Genomic DNA, 17,976 nt, shown 5'->3' with positions numbered 1-17,976 from the left:
TCCCTTGCATCATAACAATTTTGCATGTATGGGACTTCATTGCGGTTGATTCATAGGTTCAGAAAAAGCATACTTAAAAGAGGCACGTATACTCCGTACTTCCAAGGCCTCCACTAAAAGAGTAGCAGCCGACCCACTATTTTGGCACCTCAACGGCCATCTCCAATTGTTTGCTGCATCCACGTTGGCCTCGCGTGCAAGGCTGAGCATCAACTTTCACAACGAACCACTTCGACATAGGTCCATCAAGATGTCCGCACCACCACCGCCGCGTTCTAGCGGGGGCGGAATGTCCCTATATGCCAACTTACTTGATCCAGTCGGCGACAGCAGCTCTAGCCCCGCGCTTGCATCCAAAGATCAGAACGAGTCCAAAGACAACAATGCGCCTCCCCCGAAGAAGGCGATAGATCCAGGTGTGTCCTCTGCGCACACACAGCTTTGTATTCTTGCTAACCTATGGAACAGCTCTTCGCTTTCAGCCTATGCTCCGCCGACCACAAGTCAACAGACCAACAGCGAAACCGAAACCATCCTTTCCCAAACCCCCCCCCGCTGTCCCCTCAGCATCAGCATCACCAGGTGCCCCAGCAGCAGCAGTAGCGCAACCACCACAGCGAAGCACATTGGCCGACTGGGCAGCAACAGAGGAAGATGAACACCTCTACAGCGCCTCCAACGAGAAGCGTCAGCGTGGCGGCAGGAGGAAAAAGAAGAAAAAGGCCGACGAAAGGGAACAAACAAACTGGGACGAGACCTACGACCCCGCCCGCCCAACCAACGTAGAAGAATACCTCCGAAGCGATGAACGAATACGGGAAGTAAGAGAGTGGAAGGAAATCCTCTACGCCCACAGACGCAAGTCACGAAGCCAGGATCGCTACACTGACGAGGACGAAGACGAGCCAGACCGCAGAGGAATGGGCATGAACAGCCAGTTCGCACCCCCTACCTCGTTCAACTTTGCACCACCGCCCATGTCACCCCCAAGAACAGCAGCAAATATACCAGACGACGCAACCGGTGACGACGCGTACGCCCGCCGTTTGGCCTTGTCACAACAACAACAACCCCCTCCACCACCGCCCGATTCCAGCCCCTTACCACCACCTCCCCCCACCGACACCGTAACCATATCCCGTGCTCCCGTCCGATACTCCCCACCACCACCACCACCCCCAACCGACCCAAAAGCAATGGACCTCGACTCCGACCCCGAAGAACATGAAGGCGTAGATTACTCCTCCATCAACGTGGCCGGCTCCCTTCCGCAAAAGACCCGCGGCAAAGCCTTTGCAACCAAGCTAATGTCCAAATACGGCTGGACAGCCGGCACCGGCCTCGGCGCTTCCTCCTCCGGCATCACCTCCGCCCTGTCCGTCCAGCCTCTCAAACGCAAGAAGAAATCCGACGCGGAAGGCGGTGGCTTCCGGGATCCGGCTGCTGCTCAGGGGCGTATCATTGCCCCCAAGTCACTTTCCACTCCCTCACAGCCGCAACAAGACAACAACAACAACAACAACAACAACAACAACAACAACAACAAATAACAACAACAACAACAACAACAACAACAACAACAACAACAACAACAACAACAACAACAACAACAACAACAACAACAACAACAACAACAACAACAACGACGCCGGACAAAAGATCAGCAGGGTAGTGGTGCTAAGGGATATGCTCCTCAACATTCCCAACCTGGCCGCTGAAGTTGAGGCTGGGCTGGGGCAGGAGATAGGGGAGGAGTGCGGGGAAAAGTATGGGAGGGTGGAGAGGCTGTTTATTGATCAGAGTGAAAGGCTGGGGGAGAACAAGAGGGTGTATATCCAGTTTGTGGAGGAGGTTTCGGCTTTGAGGGTAAGTTTCAACTGCAGTAACACACTAAACGTTCGATCGTGTTGCTGACAAGGAATGATATCACAGGCAGTCAACGCCCTCGAAGGAAGAATCTTCAATGGAAACACCATTCGGGCTGGGTTCTACGATGCGGAAAAGTTTGAGGAAGGGGTTTATGAGGAGTAGATACTTGGCTGCATAGAGAAAGGAATGGTAGGTCTTTTTTTTTTTTGGAACATCTCTAGGTATAAATAAATCTAGGTAGAGGTGGTCGTGGATGGAAAACCAAAGACCCTGCAAGAGACACAATATTTCTACTTTGGTCAACTTCCAAAACAGCAATTATCTGGAGACACCCAAGTGTCTCCAGATATACAACGCAGTAGTACCGAAACCAACGAGCAAATATGTATACAGGGAGAGGGCTGTGCTGTTAGACTGCTTATTCCTATCGTTCCCCAAAACAGAAAAAGACCGTGATAGTGGCGGAAAAGCACATGAACATAAGACATCCTTTCCCGAAAAATACCATGTCACAGTTGAACCCCAAGTACGCAACAGACCAAGTCCAAAACTCAACAGACAATCATCATATTCGCTTTTAACCCTACAATACGACAACAGCAACACGGCTCGCGGCCCCCATCGATATTACAACGTGTAAGAGATTTCATACAAATAAACAAAACGCCGCTAGAACCAGTCAAAAATCATAGAGCGATGTTTATCCTCTTCCGCACCCATCACCCAGTTATTATGTTTCCTTATTCTCCACGGCCCACACTACAACCGAATCTCCTGTCCAACACCTCTCTACTCAACCATCCTCCTTCCACTTGGCCGCGTTCTCGTTTCCTAGCCCCCGATAAAACTCTGCGTCGAGTTCTACCAGGGGACTGCTCTCATGACTTCGTTGATTGCGCGAAAGGGGGCCAAAAAACTTCACGGGCGAGGGAGAGGAAACGAGGAACGTTCGTCAAAAGGAAAGAGCATGTTGGTAAGAGTATTAAGTCTAGCAATCCCTGCGCGTGATATGGGTGTGTGATGCAAATGCGCTCAGCCACGATTAATCGGCAACATAAACTCCAGATTTGTCGTTCCTTGTTCGTAAATCAAACATTGCTCTTCCTATCTTAGAGAGCCACGGCGAAACCGGCAAGGGCGATGATGGCGAAGAGGCCGGTGTTGAGGGCCATGCCGACCGCACCGTTGTCCTTGTCATCACTGCCGCCACTGCCGTCGTTGCCAGAAGTGCTGCCGTCGGTATCCTCGTTGGCCTGGGTGTTGTTGCTAGTGCAGTCGTAGCCACCGGCGATGACACCGTTGCCGCCCTGGTTTTGAGGAGCGAGCTTGTCGAAAGCCTTGCAAGACTCGGAAATGTCGGCGGAAGAAGAGGCGTCGAAAGTACCACGGACGGTGTCGAGAGCGGGCATCTCAACACTAAATTCCATCATGTTAGTGGCTGTTCAGCAAACTTTCAACATTTCAAAACCTACGACTCGAAGTTGCCACGGAGCAAGACGGCACCACCAATAGACTTGAGCTTGGGGAAGCCAGTGAGCTCATCGAGGTTGGTGTTGTTGGCAATGGTCAGACCACCAGCAATGGCCTCAAGCTTGGGGAAGGTGGCGTTGGTGAGCTTGGCGTTACCAATGAAGGAGATATCACCGGAGCTGGTGGCAGTAAGGTTGGGGGCGGAGAAGGACTGGAAGAAGTTGGAGCCGAAGCGAGCGCTGCCGTTGACAGTCTTGAGGGAGGGAACGGAGAAGGTGGTGACGTTGTTGATGTCGAGCTCGACAGCCCAGACGAGGTTAGGGAGCTCAACCTCGAGACCGATGCCGCCAATACCGTTGGAAGCAAGAACAAGGTTCTTGCTCAAGGTGCGAAGGTTGCTGGAGAACTTGGACAGACGGGCGTTGTTGTCAAGCTTGAGGTTGGCAACGTTGCCGAGGTCGAGAGCATCGAGATTCCTGAGGGAGGTGATGCTGATTCTGATGTCGTCGACCTTGTTGACGGGGCCGAGGGTCACAGACTCGATGTTGGTGACGGTGTCCCACTCGATCTCCTTGGCAGCAGTGAGCTTAGACATGCTCACGGAGGTGAGCTTGGTGACATTCTTCAGCTGGAACTTGCCGCCAATGGTGGCGAGGTCGCTGCTCTGGAGGGTCTCGATGATGCCATTGTCGGCCACCTTAAGGTCGCCAGTGATCTCACTAGGGCCAGAGAGATCAATGCTGGGGCCGGCGCTGCGTCCAATAACTACGCTACCACGGACCGTTCTGCAGTTCGCGAGCCCAGTAGCCTCGGCCGGGTTGTTGATGGTTGTTGTGCCTCCAGAGATGGAGCAGGTGCCGCTTTGGGCTGGTGTCATAGCATGTCAGTCACCTCGTCATGGCTTCACGAGATGTTCGCATCATGGACTCACCAGCGGCAGAACCAATTGCCACGAAGGCAGGGAGGAGGTTCTTGACGAGCATTTTGCTGAGTCTGAGTAAATGGGATCGATGTCAGCAATGGCTTGTGGGTTGAATGTCTGAAGATGAATAAAAAGTGCGTTGGGTGTGCAGTGATATCAGAAGTAGTGCTACAATGCTTGTGTTGTTCTCGGGGGAAACCAGTCCAAAAAAGTTTGATGATTCACAGCTCGAGTTGTGGGAAGGAAAACTGAGAGGCGGGCAATTGGATCAAGATGGTCCACGCAAAGCGGGCCTGGCGCGCAAAGCAGATGTCTTTCCTTCCGCTGATCGACTGTGAAGCAGCTCCTCCTCTCGGGTGTCTCGTCGGGTTCAGGATTTTCTTGTGAAAGCAGCAGGTACACAGTGGGATGTGAGGGAGACGAGTCAAGAACACCCCTTCTATTGGAACGCACCTCTTTCTTCAATGGCGTCGCGGGATACCGGAATGTCTTAGTTGATTAGTGGCGCGGGAGGATGGACGCGACGTGGGATTCAGTTTTGGTTGGTGAGAAAGTCGTGATGAGGGAGAGAAAGAGTGAGCGAGAGGACTCTTTCTAATCAACGACGATGGGAGAAATATTGACAGTAACGAATGTATGAAGTGAAGAAGGACCTTCAAAATGACGGGAGGAAGAAAGGTGTGATGAGGGAAGGAAAGAGAGAGGCGTGGCTTGAGAAAAGTAGAATCCAAGGGGCAGAAAAGACAGGCACGTCGGCACCAGAAACATGCGAGGAAGGGGCAAATGGAGCTAAATTATTGCAGGTACGCTAGCCATGTTACGGGCACGCCCCTGCAACAACACCACCACAAGAAGCTGAAAGGTGGGGTGTGCGCATGCACCGCCAGCATCGACAGGCCCTGAGTGGTTCACCGCGACAGCACAGGTCTCCACTTGGATCTGGATCTGCTTCACCACGGCAATGGGCGAGACTTGGCATATTTTGGGCTCCTCATGATAATCTCAAGCTGTCATTGTTTGTCTGATTCTGTCTATGTTGTTGTTGGTGACCAAGAAGGTTGAGTTGAGGCCTCAGGCGTGGACATAACCGTGTCACGTCCGGGGGTTGAGGTGGGCCAGGATTCCAAGGAATCACCAGTCGGGCGCCCTGGAAGCTCGTCCAACTTCCAAGCTCGGCCGAGCTGCCTGCTTTTTTTCTTGAGCGTCTGGCGACGTCGATGGAGGGCTTGGCTCGACAGGGGCCGGGGAACCAATCTCGCAGGAATTGGGAAAATGGGACTCGCCGGGATCTCAAGATTTGGCCAAATTCTCCCTGCCATCAATGCTGTCTCCTGGGTCTTCTGATCACGAAGCGGTCAACTTCGGCCCGTCCGATTTCATAACCCTTTTCCCTATGAACACGGCCACCGGGCAACGGGCAGCAAGCAAACAAGACCACAGATCAAAGGAAAAGACGGACACTCGACAACACAAAGTCTCTGCGTTGCATTGTGTAGCCGTGATTGCAGCACTAGCTCGGCCGCCAGAGAATGCGGAGGAGGAGGAGCTTCTTCAGGTTCTGAGCAGCGACGTCAACGAAGCTTACACTGATCGGTACCTGTCCAGCCCGCGGCGGTATGACGTCGGGCACGGGCACGAGCACAAAGAACCACAAGAACGACCGAAAACAACCATTTGGTCTGGTCTCTGTTCCGGCACGTGGTTCTTTTGTCTGAGGGATCCCGCCCGCATCGGCTACAAATCTTCTACCAGCCGGCGCCCGAACCTCCGGATACCGGTATTTGTGGCCACCTGGACGGATAGTAATAGGCAGGGAGGCGACCGATGACAGGAAAAGTCTGGTGTTTTGACCAGGCTTCTGGAAAGGAAGGAAAACGGCCATTTCAGGATACGAAAATTGCGAATTTCAATTGGCCAATGTCGCACTCAAGCGAGAGAGACACAACTCCACCCTGCAATTCAAAATCAGGGAGCGTGATCAGCATGGAACACAACACACAAGAATGGTCAAATCCTGCCTTTTTTACATTTCAACATACCATCACCCAAAAGGTCTCGAGTCGTTCAATTCGTCCGCGTGGAAAACCACCATGGGCGTCACGGCGACGGCACATTTTCATCCCGTTGTCCTGGCCTGCGGACGGGAACACTGTGCCGTGGCTGGCTGCTGCGTTGTTATCTTGATCCGCGCTGGTGAAATGTGAACGGATATGGCCACACCCAGCCGTTCGATATCTGTTTCTAGAGCGCCCCCTTTTTGCTGTTGATGGACCGTGCACGACAACCACCAATCATTCGATCCAGAGGTTCTCGATGTCCAACACACTGGGGTTTCCCTTTTCTCGATTGGGGGTTTGCAGATGCGACATGAAACAAGTCACAGAAAGAACGGGATAAACAAGCTTACGCAAGCTGGGCGTTTGAACAACAAGGCTGACGACAATCGTGAGTCTTTGATCTTGATGTTGGAATCCGTATCGTTGAAGATCGTGTAAACCGAGCTACGGCGTACATATGGCACATTTTGTGCGAGTGTCCAGCGCCACAGGGGAACATTTCCGGTGCCTATCTCGCATTATTTGAGACCTCATTTTTACAAAAAGAGACGACAATTGTTTGTGACAGGTCGAGGCCAGGGTCGGGCCATATTGCCGCCGCCGTCTGTAGCACCGACTGAGCCCCGCACTGGCATGCTGCCACAGTATCTTGGCAACGGTTTTGATAATGGGCGAAATGTCAGATCTCCTGTGACGTTGCTTTAAGGTCTGGGACATGTACGAATTAGGTTTGGGATTTTTGCGACAATCCATTGAACATGACATCAATATGCGGGGAAAGATATACGTGTGGGCTTGACCCAAGGGGTTAGGATGTGGAGGAGTAGCAGACTGGATTTTGTGGTTTGGCAAAGGTTCGTCCCAATGCCGGCGCTTTGGGACAGGACTTGGTACTCCAGATCAAGCCAGGGAGAGTTTAATTCTTTGACGTTTTTTGTTGTCTGTTGATGGTGTCTTGACTTACACCCCCCTAGCTGTTGCACGACACTTGACAGTATGGCAGCATCTGGTTGACGCGAGGGAAGTGATGATTATGAGACAGGTCAACCGATGTCCATAGCATCATGGGATACTGGCAGCTGAAGTCAAATCGTTGCCTTGAGTGGGCAGTATGATGTACTCTTGATCCGCAACGGCATATCAAACTGCATACATATATGTTTTGCATAGAGTTTGCAACGGTATCACCCACACCTACTTGGCGTCGTATTGATGGTATATAGCACTATTGTTTACCTCAAAGTCCAGGCTGCACTCCCCAACATCCATAGTTAAATCATGAGAGTCTGCTATAAGAGCCGGATATATGTAGCTGTTTCGGTATCCAAGCCTAAATGCCAAACTAAAATCACCAAACAGATTACCATCACCACCTCTCGCGAATAGGATCCATTCCGCCGCAGTTTATCTCTCTTGTTGGGTGTAATTAAACTTCTCCCAATGACAAGCATCGTTCAAGCGGGAAATACCACATATAACACACAAAACATGGGATATAATACGGTATATATTACCACCGAACAAGTAAATCTGAAACAAACAGAAACTTGGTGGAAATTTCGATCGCGGCCCTGATGGGGATTCTTGAACTGAACTGCATAACCGGGATTCCAACTTTGGGGTATGGTGACACCGGCAAGAAACAGCATGAACTAGATTCTTGGGTTCGGTTCATGTGCCGAGCCAGACACCCAAAAGTTGACTCCGGCAGTTGAGACTTAATAGGATTTGACTTGGAAAAGTTCCGGCTGGTCAATGCTCCAAAAATCGAGAGCGGTATGTCGAATATTGAGATATGAGCAAACAGCACGAGGTATTCACTCCATCGTACTGATATCCGTCTCCTCAACCCTCCACATATACCTAAATCAAAACCATCATCAGCTTCAGACTCAGTCACACATCCAACGCCGACGTAAACTTACCACATAAACAAACTCCGATAAGGCCTAAACCCCTCCGCAATCTCCTCCATCTCCCTCTCGCTCATATACTTCCACTTATTCCCCCCGCCCTTCGCCTTCAACTTGCCCACATCCCTCCCCACAAAGGCGGCCATCCCCCTCTGCACCCCCAAATCCCCAGTACTAAACACATCCATCCTCTTCAACCCAAAGCAAGCAAACATCTCCACCGACCACCTCCCCAGCCCCCTCACTGCAATCAACTTCTCCAGAACCTCCTCATAAGGCGCATCAGCCAGCATCTGCGCCGTCAGCTCCCCAGAGACAAACTTCTGAGCCAGCCCAAGGAGATACTCCGCTTTCCTCTGTGACAGCCCCGCCGTGCGAAGGGTTTCGATACTCTTTCCTATGACGTCCGCCGGGGTGGGGAACTTCTTTTTCTCATGGGTGGTGGTGGTGTTGTCATTGCCTGGGTAGAAAAGAGAGATAAATCTGTTCTTGATGGCCTTTGCCGCCGCCCCAGAGACTTGCTGGGAGATGATACCTGACGCCAAAGACTCAAACGGGTCGATTTTCTCGGATAGGCCCTCAGGGGAAAAGATGTGGCAGTGGTGTTTCTCGATCAGGGGCTTCATTCTGGGATCGACTTTGATGAGGTGGGCGCAGGCTTCTTCTAGAAGGTTGGTGGTGGTTGTGGTGGAGGGGGTGGTTTTGATGCCTTCTAGCGGGATGGCGGAGGGAGAAGTAGGGGGTTGGACTGAAGCGCCGGTGGTGGAGGAGATGAGCCGGGATGTTTGAGGGGATAGGAGGAGGGCGTTGGTGCGGTTGGGGTCTGCGAGGCGGTTTACCGCAGCGGGTTTGGGCTTGGAGATTGTGTTGACCGGTTCGGCTATGAGGGAGACTGCATTGGGGGTTGGTGTTGCTGGTGGTGCTTGGTCGAGGTCGGGCTTGGGGGCAGCACGAGGTCGACGGGGGGTTGATGGGGTGGTGTCTTGCTCATTGTCGTCCTCTTCGACGGCTTTTCTCTTGCGGAATTTGGTTGGAGCAGGAGCAGGTACTGGCTCGGTGATTTTGGCAGACTCGTAGATGGCACCGAGGCGAGCCGACCTTCTTGTTTCCATGCTGCTGCCTGAAGCTGTATTGACGGTTGTTGTCGACAAGAAAGGTGGGATCAATGACGTAGGCTGAGATCCTGACAAGAACTTGTGAAAGAAGGAACACCATGAAGGTTTTACCAAACCAACTGCAGTAGTATTGACCGAGATAACTTTCGAATAGTGAAGTCGATGGGAGCGAATGAGCATTACCTGGAACCAATCTGACAATTGCCGCAGGTTTTCACGGTTGTCGAGGTCAGCCACGGAACAAGGTCGGCAAGGTCTGGAGAGCAAGCTTGTTGTAAGTGATGATCGTTGATTGGCTAGCCGGGTATGAGACTGGTCTAGTGAGAATGAGAGAGAACGTTGCTATAAGACCAAGTTAAGATCATGACTTCAGCTACAATTCAGAGACACGTAGAGAGACGCGCTCTTTCCCAAGTCATCACGGCATTGTCGCCCTCTCACGTGGGTGGCATCGAAGCTGAGGTAAGCTTGGGGGGCACGCCGCAATTCCAACCAGCGGGTGGAAAAGATCCCGTCCCGGTGTTTGTCAAACAACGCCAAGCTCTCAAGAGGAGAGGTTGAGCCAAGAAACTTGTGCCTGAATCATCGATAGGCTAATGTCAACTCGACCAAGACCCGCATTGGTTTCTAGAATCGACATTTGACAAATCTAATTTTTCGCGAAGCTCATCAGATGAAATTCTCAAGATGAGTTTGGGAGTTTGTGTGGGATGGTGGTTCGTGCCGGCAGAACAAGCGTGCCTGTGGCATTAGCTAGTGATGGGGGACGGGAACATCTGCACCTATCGTTAAATTGATATGCTGTGGTCGCATCTTGCTGCCGCCTGTGTTCGTAAACCGAAACATTGATAACCAGAGCCATTCACTCTCTATTTGGACACGCAATCTCTCTCGTATCAAGGAAGGCATGCTTGGTCACAAAAAGTGCCGGAGGGTCGAAGGAAGCTGACCCGCAGGACGGACGGAGCGAGATGTACAGTGTACACTGGGCAGAGGCGTGATGCTATTCACAGATTCAACCAGAGAGATCAGCAACATCGATATACAACTATCAAAAAGAGACAAAAATAGCAGGCCCGCACAGACATTACGGCCTCATTTTGAACAAGTCAAATGTTCTCAAAATGCAATCATAGGCCTGTGGAAATTGAGTGGGATGTTTGGGCGGCCAAGTGTCCAGAACCTCCCGAAAGTGGACCCTTACCCCCTAACACCGGCAACCCCTACAGAGTCGCAGACGCTAGAACGCAGCCGAGACTTGCGTGCATGGGGTGCTGAACGCTGTCCGCTCGACTTCGAGCTTCTCACATTCCTCCCATACATCACGAGCCAGCCCGTTCAGCGACGACTACGACGAAGAAGAAGAAGAAGAAGAAGAAGAAGAAGAAGAAGAAGAAGAAGAAGCGATTCCTGACGAAAACCAAGACGATTCTTCCATCTGGAACCCCTCCTCTGAATACCCTCTTGTCCTACTCCAGGCATCTCGACTGTCGCGGGCGTAACTCGCGCCACACGAAAATACTCGCGTATCTGTGAGCGTAACTGTGCCCCAGAATACCGTCCTTGTCAACCCAGACCGATTTGGATTTTTGAAGCACCAACTTGCACGACTTTGGACGGCGAGACAACAGCGGAAATTTTGCACATCGCAACGGTTGCACCATCGACCTTGTAGGGTGGTGCTGAGGGCCACCCGGCGACCTCGAACATCATGCTTCTTCCCAAAGGCGGCGTCAGCTGGAAGGCTGCGAGAGCGAGTCTTCCCCCAACGCGGGCGATATGGGTGCTGTTGACCAGAACCCGCTTCCTTCTACTTCTTGCTATCACTGGCACAATAATATTATTATGGCGCGGCATCAGCTCGTCCGCTCCTCAGATGAAGAGGTACGGCGTCCCCATTTTTGTTGAAAGTATTTATGCCCAGAGTGCTAATCATGCCCTGTGTGCGTGTAGCTTCTACTGCTGGGGCCCGAACAAACCACCTTCCGAGATGTCACAGAACGAACAAGCAGCATGGAACGCCCACCATCACACGCCAGTAATCTTTAATCACCACGCGCCCCTGGTTGTCAACGAGTCCACCATCGACCACGTCGACCTGAACCCCATCAAGTCCACCATCAAGGCTGTCCAGAACGAAGAACGAGTTCTCATTCTCACTCCTCTCAAGGATGCCGCCCCCTACCTCTCCAAGTATTTCGAGCTTCTTGCCGAGCTTACATACCCCCACAATTTGATCGATCTTGGCTTCCTCGTTGGTGACTCTACCGATGATACCCTCGCTGTCTTGTCTGCCGAGCTCAACCGTCTCCAGAAGCGCCCCGACAAGTTCCGGAGCGCCATGATTGTCGAGAAGGACTTTGGATTCAAGCTGAGCCAGAGTGTCGAGGAGCGTCATTCCTTCGAGGCCCAGGGACCCCGGCGCAAGGCCATGGGCAAGGCCCGCAACTACCTCTTGACCACGGCGCTCAAGCCTGAGCATTCGTGGGTGTACTGGAGGGATGTAGATATCGTGGACAGCCCCGAGAAGATTCTCGAGGACTTTATTGCCCACGATCGGGACATTCTCGTTCCCAGTAAGCTTCCCTGGAATAGCTTCAGCGGGATAATTAGGCGCTAACTTGTGGCAGACATTTGGTTTCACCGCTACGAGAATGGCAAGGATATTGAAGGAAGATGTACGTTGTGGTTTTATGCCATAGTTGCGAGGACACGGTGCTAACTGAATGCTAGTTGACTACAACTCATGGGTCGAATCCGACAAGGGCCGCGCGCTTACCAAGAAGCTGTCTAAGGATATTGTTCTGGCTGAGGGTGTGTTTTCTCCTGTTTCGGTCTTGATACAATAATAACACTAACTTTCTGCTCTAGGTTACAAGCAATACGATACCGGCCGTACTTACATGGCTAGAATGGGTGACTGGCGCAACAACAAGGACGAGGAGATCGAACTTGACGGTATTGGTGGTGTGAACATCTTGGTCAAGGCCGACGTTCACAGATCGGGCATCAATTTCCCATGTTACGCATTTGAGAACCAAGCCGAGACAGAAGGGTTCGCCAAGATGGCCAAGGCGGCTGGCTATGGTGTTTACGGCCTTCCCAACTACGTCGTCTGGCATATCGACACCGAAGAGAAGGGCGGTAACGTATAAACTGCTGGCACCCGGCGGCCGCTCTCGCCCCCGACCACACCATCTTCTCTTCGGCCAGGGGGCGCCCGTTCCACAAAATACTAGAACACCACTACGACAGAGCGCTCCAGGGAACGCATCAGCCGTTATACGAACGCTCATGATCCACATCGAAAACCACGATATTCTTGTCAGCCTGAATCAGAACAGGCATCTCACAGACACGGGAAAATACATCATGTCTGAAATATTTCACCTTGTGCATCGTTTACTACCTTTTAAAAATCCCGGGGCACCGTTTTTTTACCCTCTGTTCTTTGAACTGTTGTTGTTGCTGTTGTTGTCCGAGTGGGTGGTTAGCTAGTATGACGGAATGCTCGGGACATACCCGAAGAGCTGATGTGGGCTTCACATATTGAAGGCTTTGTCATGGCTGGGTTTCGTGTTGATTGCGTTCTTTTTTTTTCCTCATTGGCGGCGCAAAGTACGGGCTAGGGATCATCAAATATGTTGAACATTGCTCTTTTCATGAGGAGGGACGGGCTGGATGGAAAGAGAAAAGATTAAAGTAATCCATCTGCTTTATTTGTTGTTCACGAACCTACTCCCGCCAGCCAGGCTTGTTTGTTAGCTATCTCTCACTGATTTTTAAAACCTTCTGGGGCTTTTGTTTTTTTTATTCTGAGGGACTGGCGGGTGGTATAGGGGGCGGTGGTAAAAAAAAAATAGCAGGGGATTTGGTGGTTCTTGTAACTTGTTGTGTTTGGATAGGGAATTGTGATGGTGATTGTTTCAGTCGAGTCATTCGGTGTTCTGGTGCTCGTATGTTTTGGAGACATGAGATAGGAGCGGCATGTGTTCATAGCTTCTCGTTAAGTTGAAATCAATACTTCGCCATAGCTCTTCGGCAACCTTTCGTATTTCCGTGAATCCGGCAAACTCTTCAAAATCAACTGACAGCATGAAGACCAGCAGATTGAATGGGTGAGCGAGATTTTCCTGATTTCTTCTACCGAGAAAAATTGAGGAGCCCTCTATACAGATATACAACAGGTCCGGGTTTCTTAAACGTTCGTCCTCTATTCTTTTTTTGTCTGACGGCGTTTCCCCCCCTTCCCCTTTTCATGCACCACACACCTTCTGTCTGCCCACCCCATCTAACCTCCCTCCTATACTCCTTGACCCCGGTCTGTTCCAGACCTGGGTCCATGATCATAATACAGTTTCCCCCCCTTTTCTCCTCTCCGCCACTCCCGGTTCCTCTTCTTTTGGCTACAAGCAAAAGTTCAGGACAATTCTCTTAGTGGCCGGCCTTGGAGGGGACAAGAGTGTCGAGAGCCTGCTTCTCCTTTGCCTCGGCCTCGATGGCCTCGAGGATGGGGGAAAGGTATTGGACGTCCTCCTCGGGCTTGGTCCACTCGTTCTTGGGTAGGATCTTTTGCTGGAGGGAGAGCTGGGTGGCGCGGCGGATGCGGTAGATGCGGTCGTAGGACTCCTTGGGGGTGAGGCGGCCGAGGGCCTTGAGGACGTCGGCGTTTTCTTCGGAGATCAAATCATCGGCCCTGGAGAGAGGGAGGAGGGTATGGGTTAGGGAAACAGTTTCTGGAGGTGGCCGATATAATGCACATACTTGAGACCCATTTGACGGTAGAGGGCAGCATTGCTGTACCAGCCGGCAACGGGCTTCAGGAGCTTGGAGAGCCAGGGGCGCTTGGTGACATAGCTGGCGAGGGATGGGGCCGTCATTTTGGATGGATGTGTGGAGGTTGAAGGTATTCACACTTGCAACTTTGCGACGACCAGCAGTCTGGGTGGGTGGGCTTGGTGTGGGAGCTTTGCCAAATTGCCGCGTCGGGAATCAGCAGACGTTGGTTGGCTCAATTGGACAGGCAGAGCTCTGCCCCGGGAAAACCCGTTGCGGCCTGGGATTTGCTGCCTGAAAAGTTAGGCATGGTTTTCCCATGCTTATGCTTCGCAAGGCGGCGATGAGGTAATGCTACTTTTTTGGCCCGCTGATCCCGCCCGCTGCCTACCAATCCAGCGACCATCTGAATATGAGCTTGAATTGAACTAACTGCTGCAATGCATGATGAGAGATGTGAGACATGAGAGATGTGAGAGATGAGAGATGAGAGATGAGAGATGAGACGGGAATGAGACCAGACATCAGTTCACAAGCTCCAACCCATCTTTCGAGAATTTTGGGGATTTGCATGAAACTCAAACACATCTATCTCATCCTCGGTAGAATCGCATGTCGGAACTGTGCGTTACGGTGGTAAAGCAGCGTTACATGACTCGGCTTGAAAAAGCAGCCCACCAAGAACGGCCCAACAGCCACAGCCTACGTAATTGGCTTCTTCTTAAGGAGAACTTGTGACGATTGCGATTCTTGCGACACTTGGGAAAAAAGACTGGACGGAGCACACACGGAGCAGCAGGAAGAGGGGACCCGGTCAGCGCCGACACACGGCTAACTTTGCCTCTTCTCTTGCTGTGCGATTGTGCAATCCACACTCAACCATATCCATGTAAGGCCGGCTGCCAAGACACAGTTCCTTTCAAGGTTCTCCTCCACCACCAGCGCCGTTGATCGCTCGACTCTCTTGCTGTTTTCGCGCAAGTCAGTTTCTCGGTCTCTCCTCCTCTCTCTTGCACGACACGTACCTGCCATACCGTCCTGGACAGATTCGCAACAATTTGACAACCCACAGTTCCATCGCGCAACATACAAAGGACCCCTCTGCTGGTCCGGCACACCCCAACACAGTATAAGACGTTCCCCGCACATCCGGCACACGACCACGATCACAGGCAATCGCAAACGGTATTGTTCGCATCTACTCATCATACGATCTAGAAGGGAACATCTTTCCCTACCGACGACCCTGAGACCTCCCTAGGGTCTCTGAGGGATTTGGGGCCCCGAGACCCTTGAATTATCTTTCTACAAAGTAGAAATCACCCTGCAAAACCGAGGAAAAAACGACGGGTTACAGTGCCCCTCTCCGGCCTTTCCGCGCGCGCAGAGACGCGGGCATGTCCAACCAACATCACCACCTCACACCCGACGGACAAGCCGTATCTGCGCCTCGAGCGGAATATGGAGTAACGCTTCCGGACCCGCCCGCCGTCGAAGAGCCGCCCTCTTCGCAGCCGACGAGCGACCATTCGGGAAGAGGCGGGGCAGGCGGAGGGGGCAACGCCAGCATGGCGGGGGAACAGCTCACGCTTGCGGAGCGCTGGGCACTCGACGCCTCGGACTCGCAGTTCAATGCGCTGGCGGGCGCGGTGGGAGGGTTCATGTCTGGAGTCGTGACTTGCCCGCTGGATGTTATCAAGACGAAGCTGCAGGCTCAGGGAGGAATATTGGCGATGCAAAAGAACAGCCCGCATACCGGACACCAGAGAGTAGTCTACAAGGGCCTGTTTGGCACGGCTAACATTATCTGGAGGGAGGAGGGCATCAGGGGGATGTACAGGGGCTTGGGACCGATCATTATGGGGTATCTGCCAACATGGGCGGTATGGTTTACGGTTTACAACAAGAGCAAGATTTATTTGTCACAATATCATGGTAAGGGAACTGATCTTTGGGTCTGGAAAGTGGCGGGATACTGACACCCCGGTCACAGACAGACCATTTGTCGTCAACTTCTGGTCATCCATCATAGCAGGAGCCAGCAGCACGATTGCTACGAACCCAATCTGGGTGATCAAGACACGACTAATGTCACAGACGACTGGCCATGACCGGACACGATTTTCGCTGTATCCTAAGGGGAGCAACACGCCAACTTCGCGCCCTACGCTCCATCAGCCATGGCACTACCGATCGACACTTGACGCTGCGCGCAAGATGTACACCACAGAGGGTATTCTCTCGTTTTATTCCGGCCTCACTCCCGCCCTTCTCGGTCTCACCCACGTAGCGGTCCAATTCCCCGTGTACGAATATTTGAAGACCAAATTTACTGGCACGTCCATGGGTGCTGCCCCAGTAGCCGGCCAGGAAGACAAATCGCACTGGTTCGGGATCTTGTCGGCGTCGATTCTGAGCAAGATCATGGCCAGCAGCGCTACCTATCCCCACGAGGTCATCCGAACAAGATTGCAGACTCAGCGAAGACCCATGCCGGGGCATGAATACATGCAGGGTCTCGGAATGACTGAGCCATCTGCTTCCGGTCAGAACAAGCCAGCGGTTAGCAACGGTCCGAGATATAGGGGCATCGTGACCACTTTCCGCACTATTCTGAGGGAGGAGGGTTGGATGGCTTTCTACGCGGGCATGGGGACCAACATGATGAGGGCTGTCCCGGCGGCCACGGTTACGATGCTTACGTATGAGTATGCGATGAGGCGGATGAACGGGCTGAGGGAGAGAGGGAGGCAGAAGCTGGAGGGTGGTGGCAGCGTGGAGAGGAGAGAGATTTTGGATTCATAAATCCCTTTCTTGAGAGGAAGAGAGGCGCATATAAGATTATTTGTAAGTATAAGACACTTGACAAGCAAGCAAGCAGCATTTGTTTGATGTGCGAAGCAAAGCAAAGCAAGGCGAGTCAAGAGCGAGCATACAAAGGGAGGCAGGCGAGCTTTCATATTTTTGGTTGATATGATATGGACACATTATTGTTTCCCTCATTTTATTTGTCGCATCTTGCATTGGGGCTTTGATTTTCATCAGGAGATGAAGGAGGGAGAGGGGGGGTTTAAAGGGATTTGGGGTCTGGAGTTTTTAAGGGGAACACAATTGCATAAGGGACAGAGAGAGAGAGACGATAGATGTTGTTATAAAGAATGAGAGAAAAAAAATATCAAAAAGGTTCAAAATCTATTACTCGTCCATTGATAATCTGAATCATGTACTGTGCTCATTGGATGTGCGGTATTTGTACCTAGTGATATCAAGTTCTGGAAAAGTGGTGTGATGTCGCTTGCTCGCTCCTTTTGAGAAGCGGTTTTTGGAAATGGATCTCTCCGATAACACCCGCTAAACCTTAACGTCGTCGACCTTTTAAGCTCACCCAGCATCTCAAGAGTAAACGGCACATGGGCAAGAAATGAGATAATTGCAAGAATTCAAAATGGTGAAATTCAATTCTAGAGTTGGTGTTTTTTTCTTGTTCTCTCCGTCATCGGGCGCGTGCATGTGAAGCTGACAGAAACAGACGGTCATGGCCCCGATGGCGGCTTTCACGATGGCTTCGATTTTGTTTGTGTAAGTCACACCTGCCTTGCACAGTAGCACATGCCCGCAGACGTTTCCGCTATTTACATCGCAACTGGGTTGCTGATGAGTTTTATATGAGTAGCTACACCCGATCGTCAATCCAAGCCGCAAAGACAAGCGCAGTGAGTATATTACCTAACCCCTTCCCTGTCACGACAACTTTATTTGCAACGGCCAGTAGGGAGAGAACGGATAACATTGCTGACCTTTTCCCGCGCGCGCGTGTGTGTGTGTGTGTGATGTAGAGAATAAGCAAAGAGACC

At 51.8% G+C, this 17,976-nt stretch overlaps 6 protein-coding genes across 6 annotated transcripts; 3 read left to right on the top strand and 3 right to left on the bottom strand.

Moving 5' to 3' along the window:
• Nucleotides 1–250: 250 nt before the first annotated feature.
• On the top strand, nucleotides 251–2,031 carry QC764_213010 (uncharacterized protein; the record flags this gene model as incomplete). Its single annotated transcript, XM_062945008.1, has 4 exons — nucleotides 251–416; nucleotides 469–1,546; nucleotides 1,653–1,866; nucleotides 1,933–2,031. The coding sequence occupies 4 exons, from the start codon at nucleotides 251–253 to the stop codon at nucleotides 2,029–2,031; spliced, it is 1,557 nt and encodes a 518-aa protein (XP_062803895.1).
• Nucleotides 2,032–2,390: 359 nt separating this feature from the next.
• Nucleotides 2,391–5,769, bottom strand: ecm33 (cell wall protein Ecm33). The gene is made up of 4 exons (XM_062945007.1): nucleotides 4,715–5,769; nucleotides 4,271–4,332; nucleotides 3,342–4,206; nucleotides 2,391–3,285 (listed from the first exon to the last, which is right to left on the bottom strand). The coding sequence occupies exons 2-4, from the start codon at nucleotides 4,320–4,322 to the stop codon at nucleotides 2,979–2,981; spliced, it is 1,224 nt and encodes a 407-aa protein (XP_062803894.1). The 5' UTR covers nucleotides 4,323–4,332; nucleotides 4,715–5,769; the 3' UTR covers nucleotides 2,391–2,978.
• Nucleotides 5,770–7,650: 1,881 nt separating this feature from the next.
• MAG1 (3-methyladenine DNA glycosylase) lies at nucleotides 7,651–10,171 on the bottom strand. The gene is made up of 3 exons (XM_062945006.1): nucleotides 10,129–10,171; nucleotides 8,244–9,995; nucleotides 7,651–8,181 (listed from the first exon to the last, which is right to left on the bottom strand). The coding sequence occupies exons 2-3, from the start codon at nucleotides 9,524–9,526 to the stop codon at nucleotides 8,136–8,138; spliced, it is 1,329 nt and encodes a 442-aa protein (XP_062803893.1). The 5' UTR covers nucleotides 9,527–9,995; nucleotides 10,129–10,171; the 3' UTR covers nucleotides 7,651–8,135.
• On the top strand, nucleotides 9,893–13,416 carry QC764_212980 (uncharacterized protein). The gene is given in 6 exon segments (XM_062945005.1): nucleotides 9,893–10,693; nucleotides 10,706–11,230; nucleotides 11,300–11,922; nucleotides 11,977–12,024; nucleotides 12,080–12,160; nucleotides 12,218–13,416. The coding sequence occupies 5 exon segments, from the start codon at nucleotides 11,058–11,060 to the stop codon at nucleotides 12,499–12,501; spliced, it is 1,209 nt and encodes a 402-aa protein (XP_062803892.1). The 5' UTR covers nucleotides 9,893–10,693; nucleotides 10,706–11,057; the 3' UTR covers nucleotides 12,502–13,416.
• Nucleotides 13,417–13,644: 228 nt separating this feature from the next.
• On the bottom strand, nucleotides 13,645–14,490 carry QCR7 (Cytochrome b-c1 complex subunit 7, mitochondrial). Its single transcript, XM_062945004.1, has 2 exons — nucleotides 14,111–14,490; nucleotides 13,645–14,042 (listed from the first exon to the last, which is right to left on the bottom strand). Exons 1-2 carry the CDS (start codon nucleotides 14,224–14,226, stop codon nucleotides 13,781–13,783), a joined length of 378 nt encoding a protein of 125 aa, XP_062803891.1. The 5' UTR covers nucleotides 14,227–14,490; the 3' UTR covers nucleotides 13,645–13,780.
• A 224-nt stretch (nucleotides 14,491–14,714) lies between these two features.
• Nucleotides 14,715–17,124, top strand: QC764_212960 (uncharacterized protein). The gene is made up of 2 exons (XM_062945003.1): nucleotides 14,715–16,057; nucleotides 16,116–17,124. The coding sequence occupies exons 1-2, from the start codon at nucleotides 15,520–15,522 to the stop codon at nucleotides 16,925–16,927; spliced, it is 1,350 nt and encodes a 449-aa protein (XP_062803890.1). The 5' UTR covers nucleotides 14,715–15,519; the 3' UTR covers nucleotides 16,928–17,124.
• The last annotated feature ends 852 nt before the right edge of the window (nucleotides 17,125–17,976 follow it).

This window comes from Podospora pseudoanserina, chromosome 2, assembly GCF_035222485.1.
Source record: "Podospora pseudoanserina strain CBS 124.78 chromosome 2, whole genome shotgun sequence".
Lineage (NCBI taxonomy): Eukaryota > Fungi > Ascomycota > Sordariomycetes > Sordariales > Podosporaceae > Podospora > Podospora pseudoanserina.
This window is presented reverse-complemented; position numbering and strand designations above follow the sequence as displayed.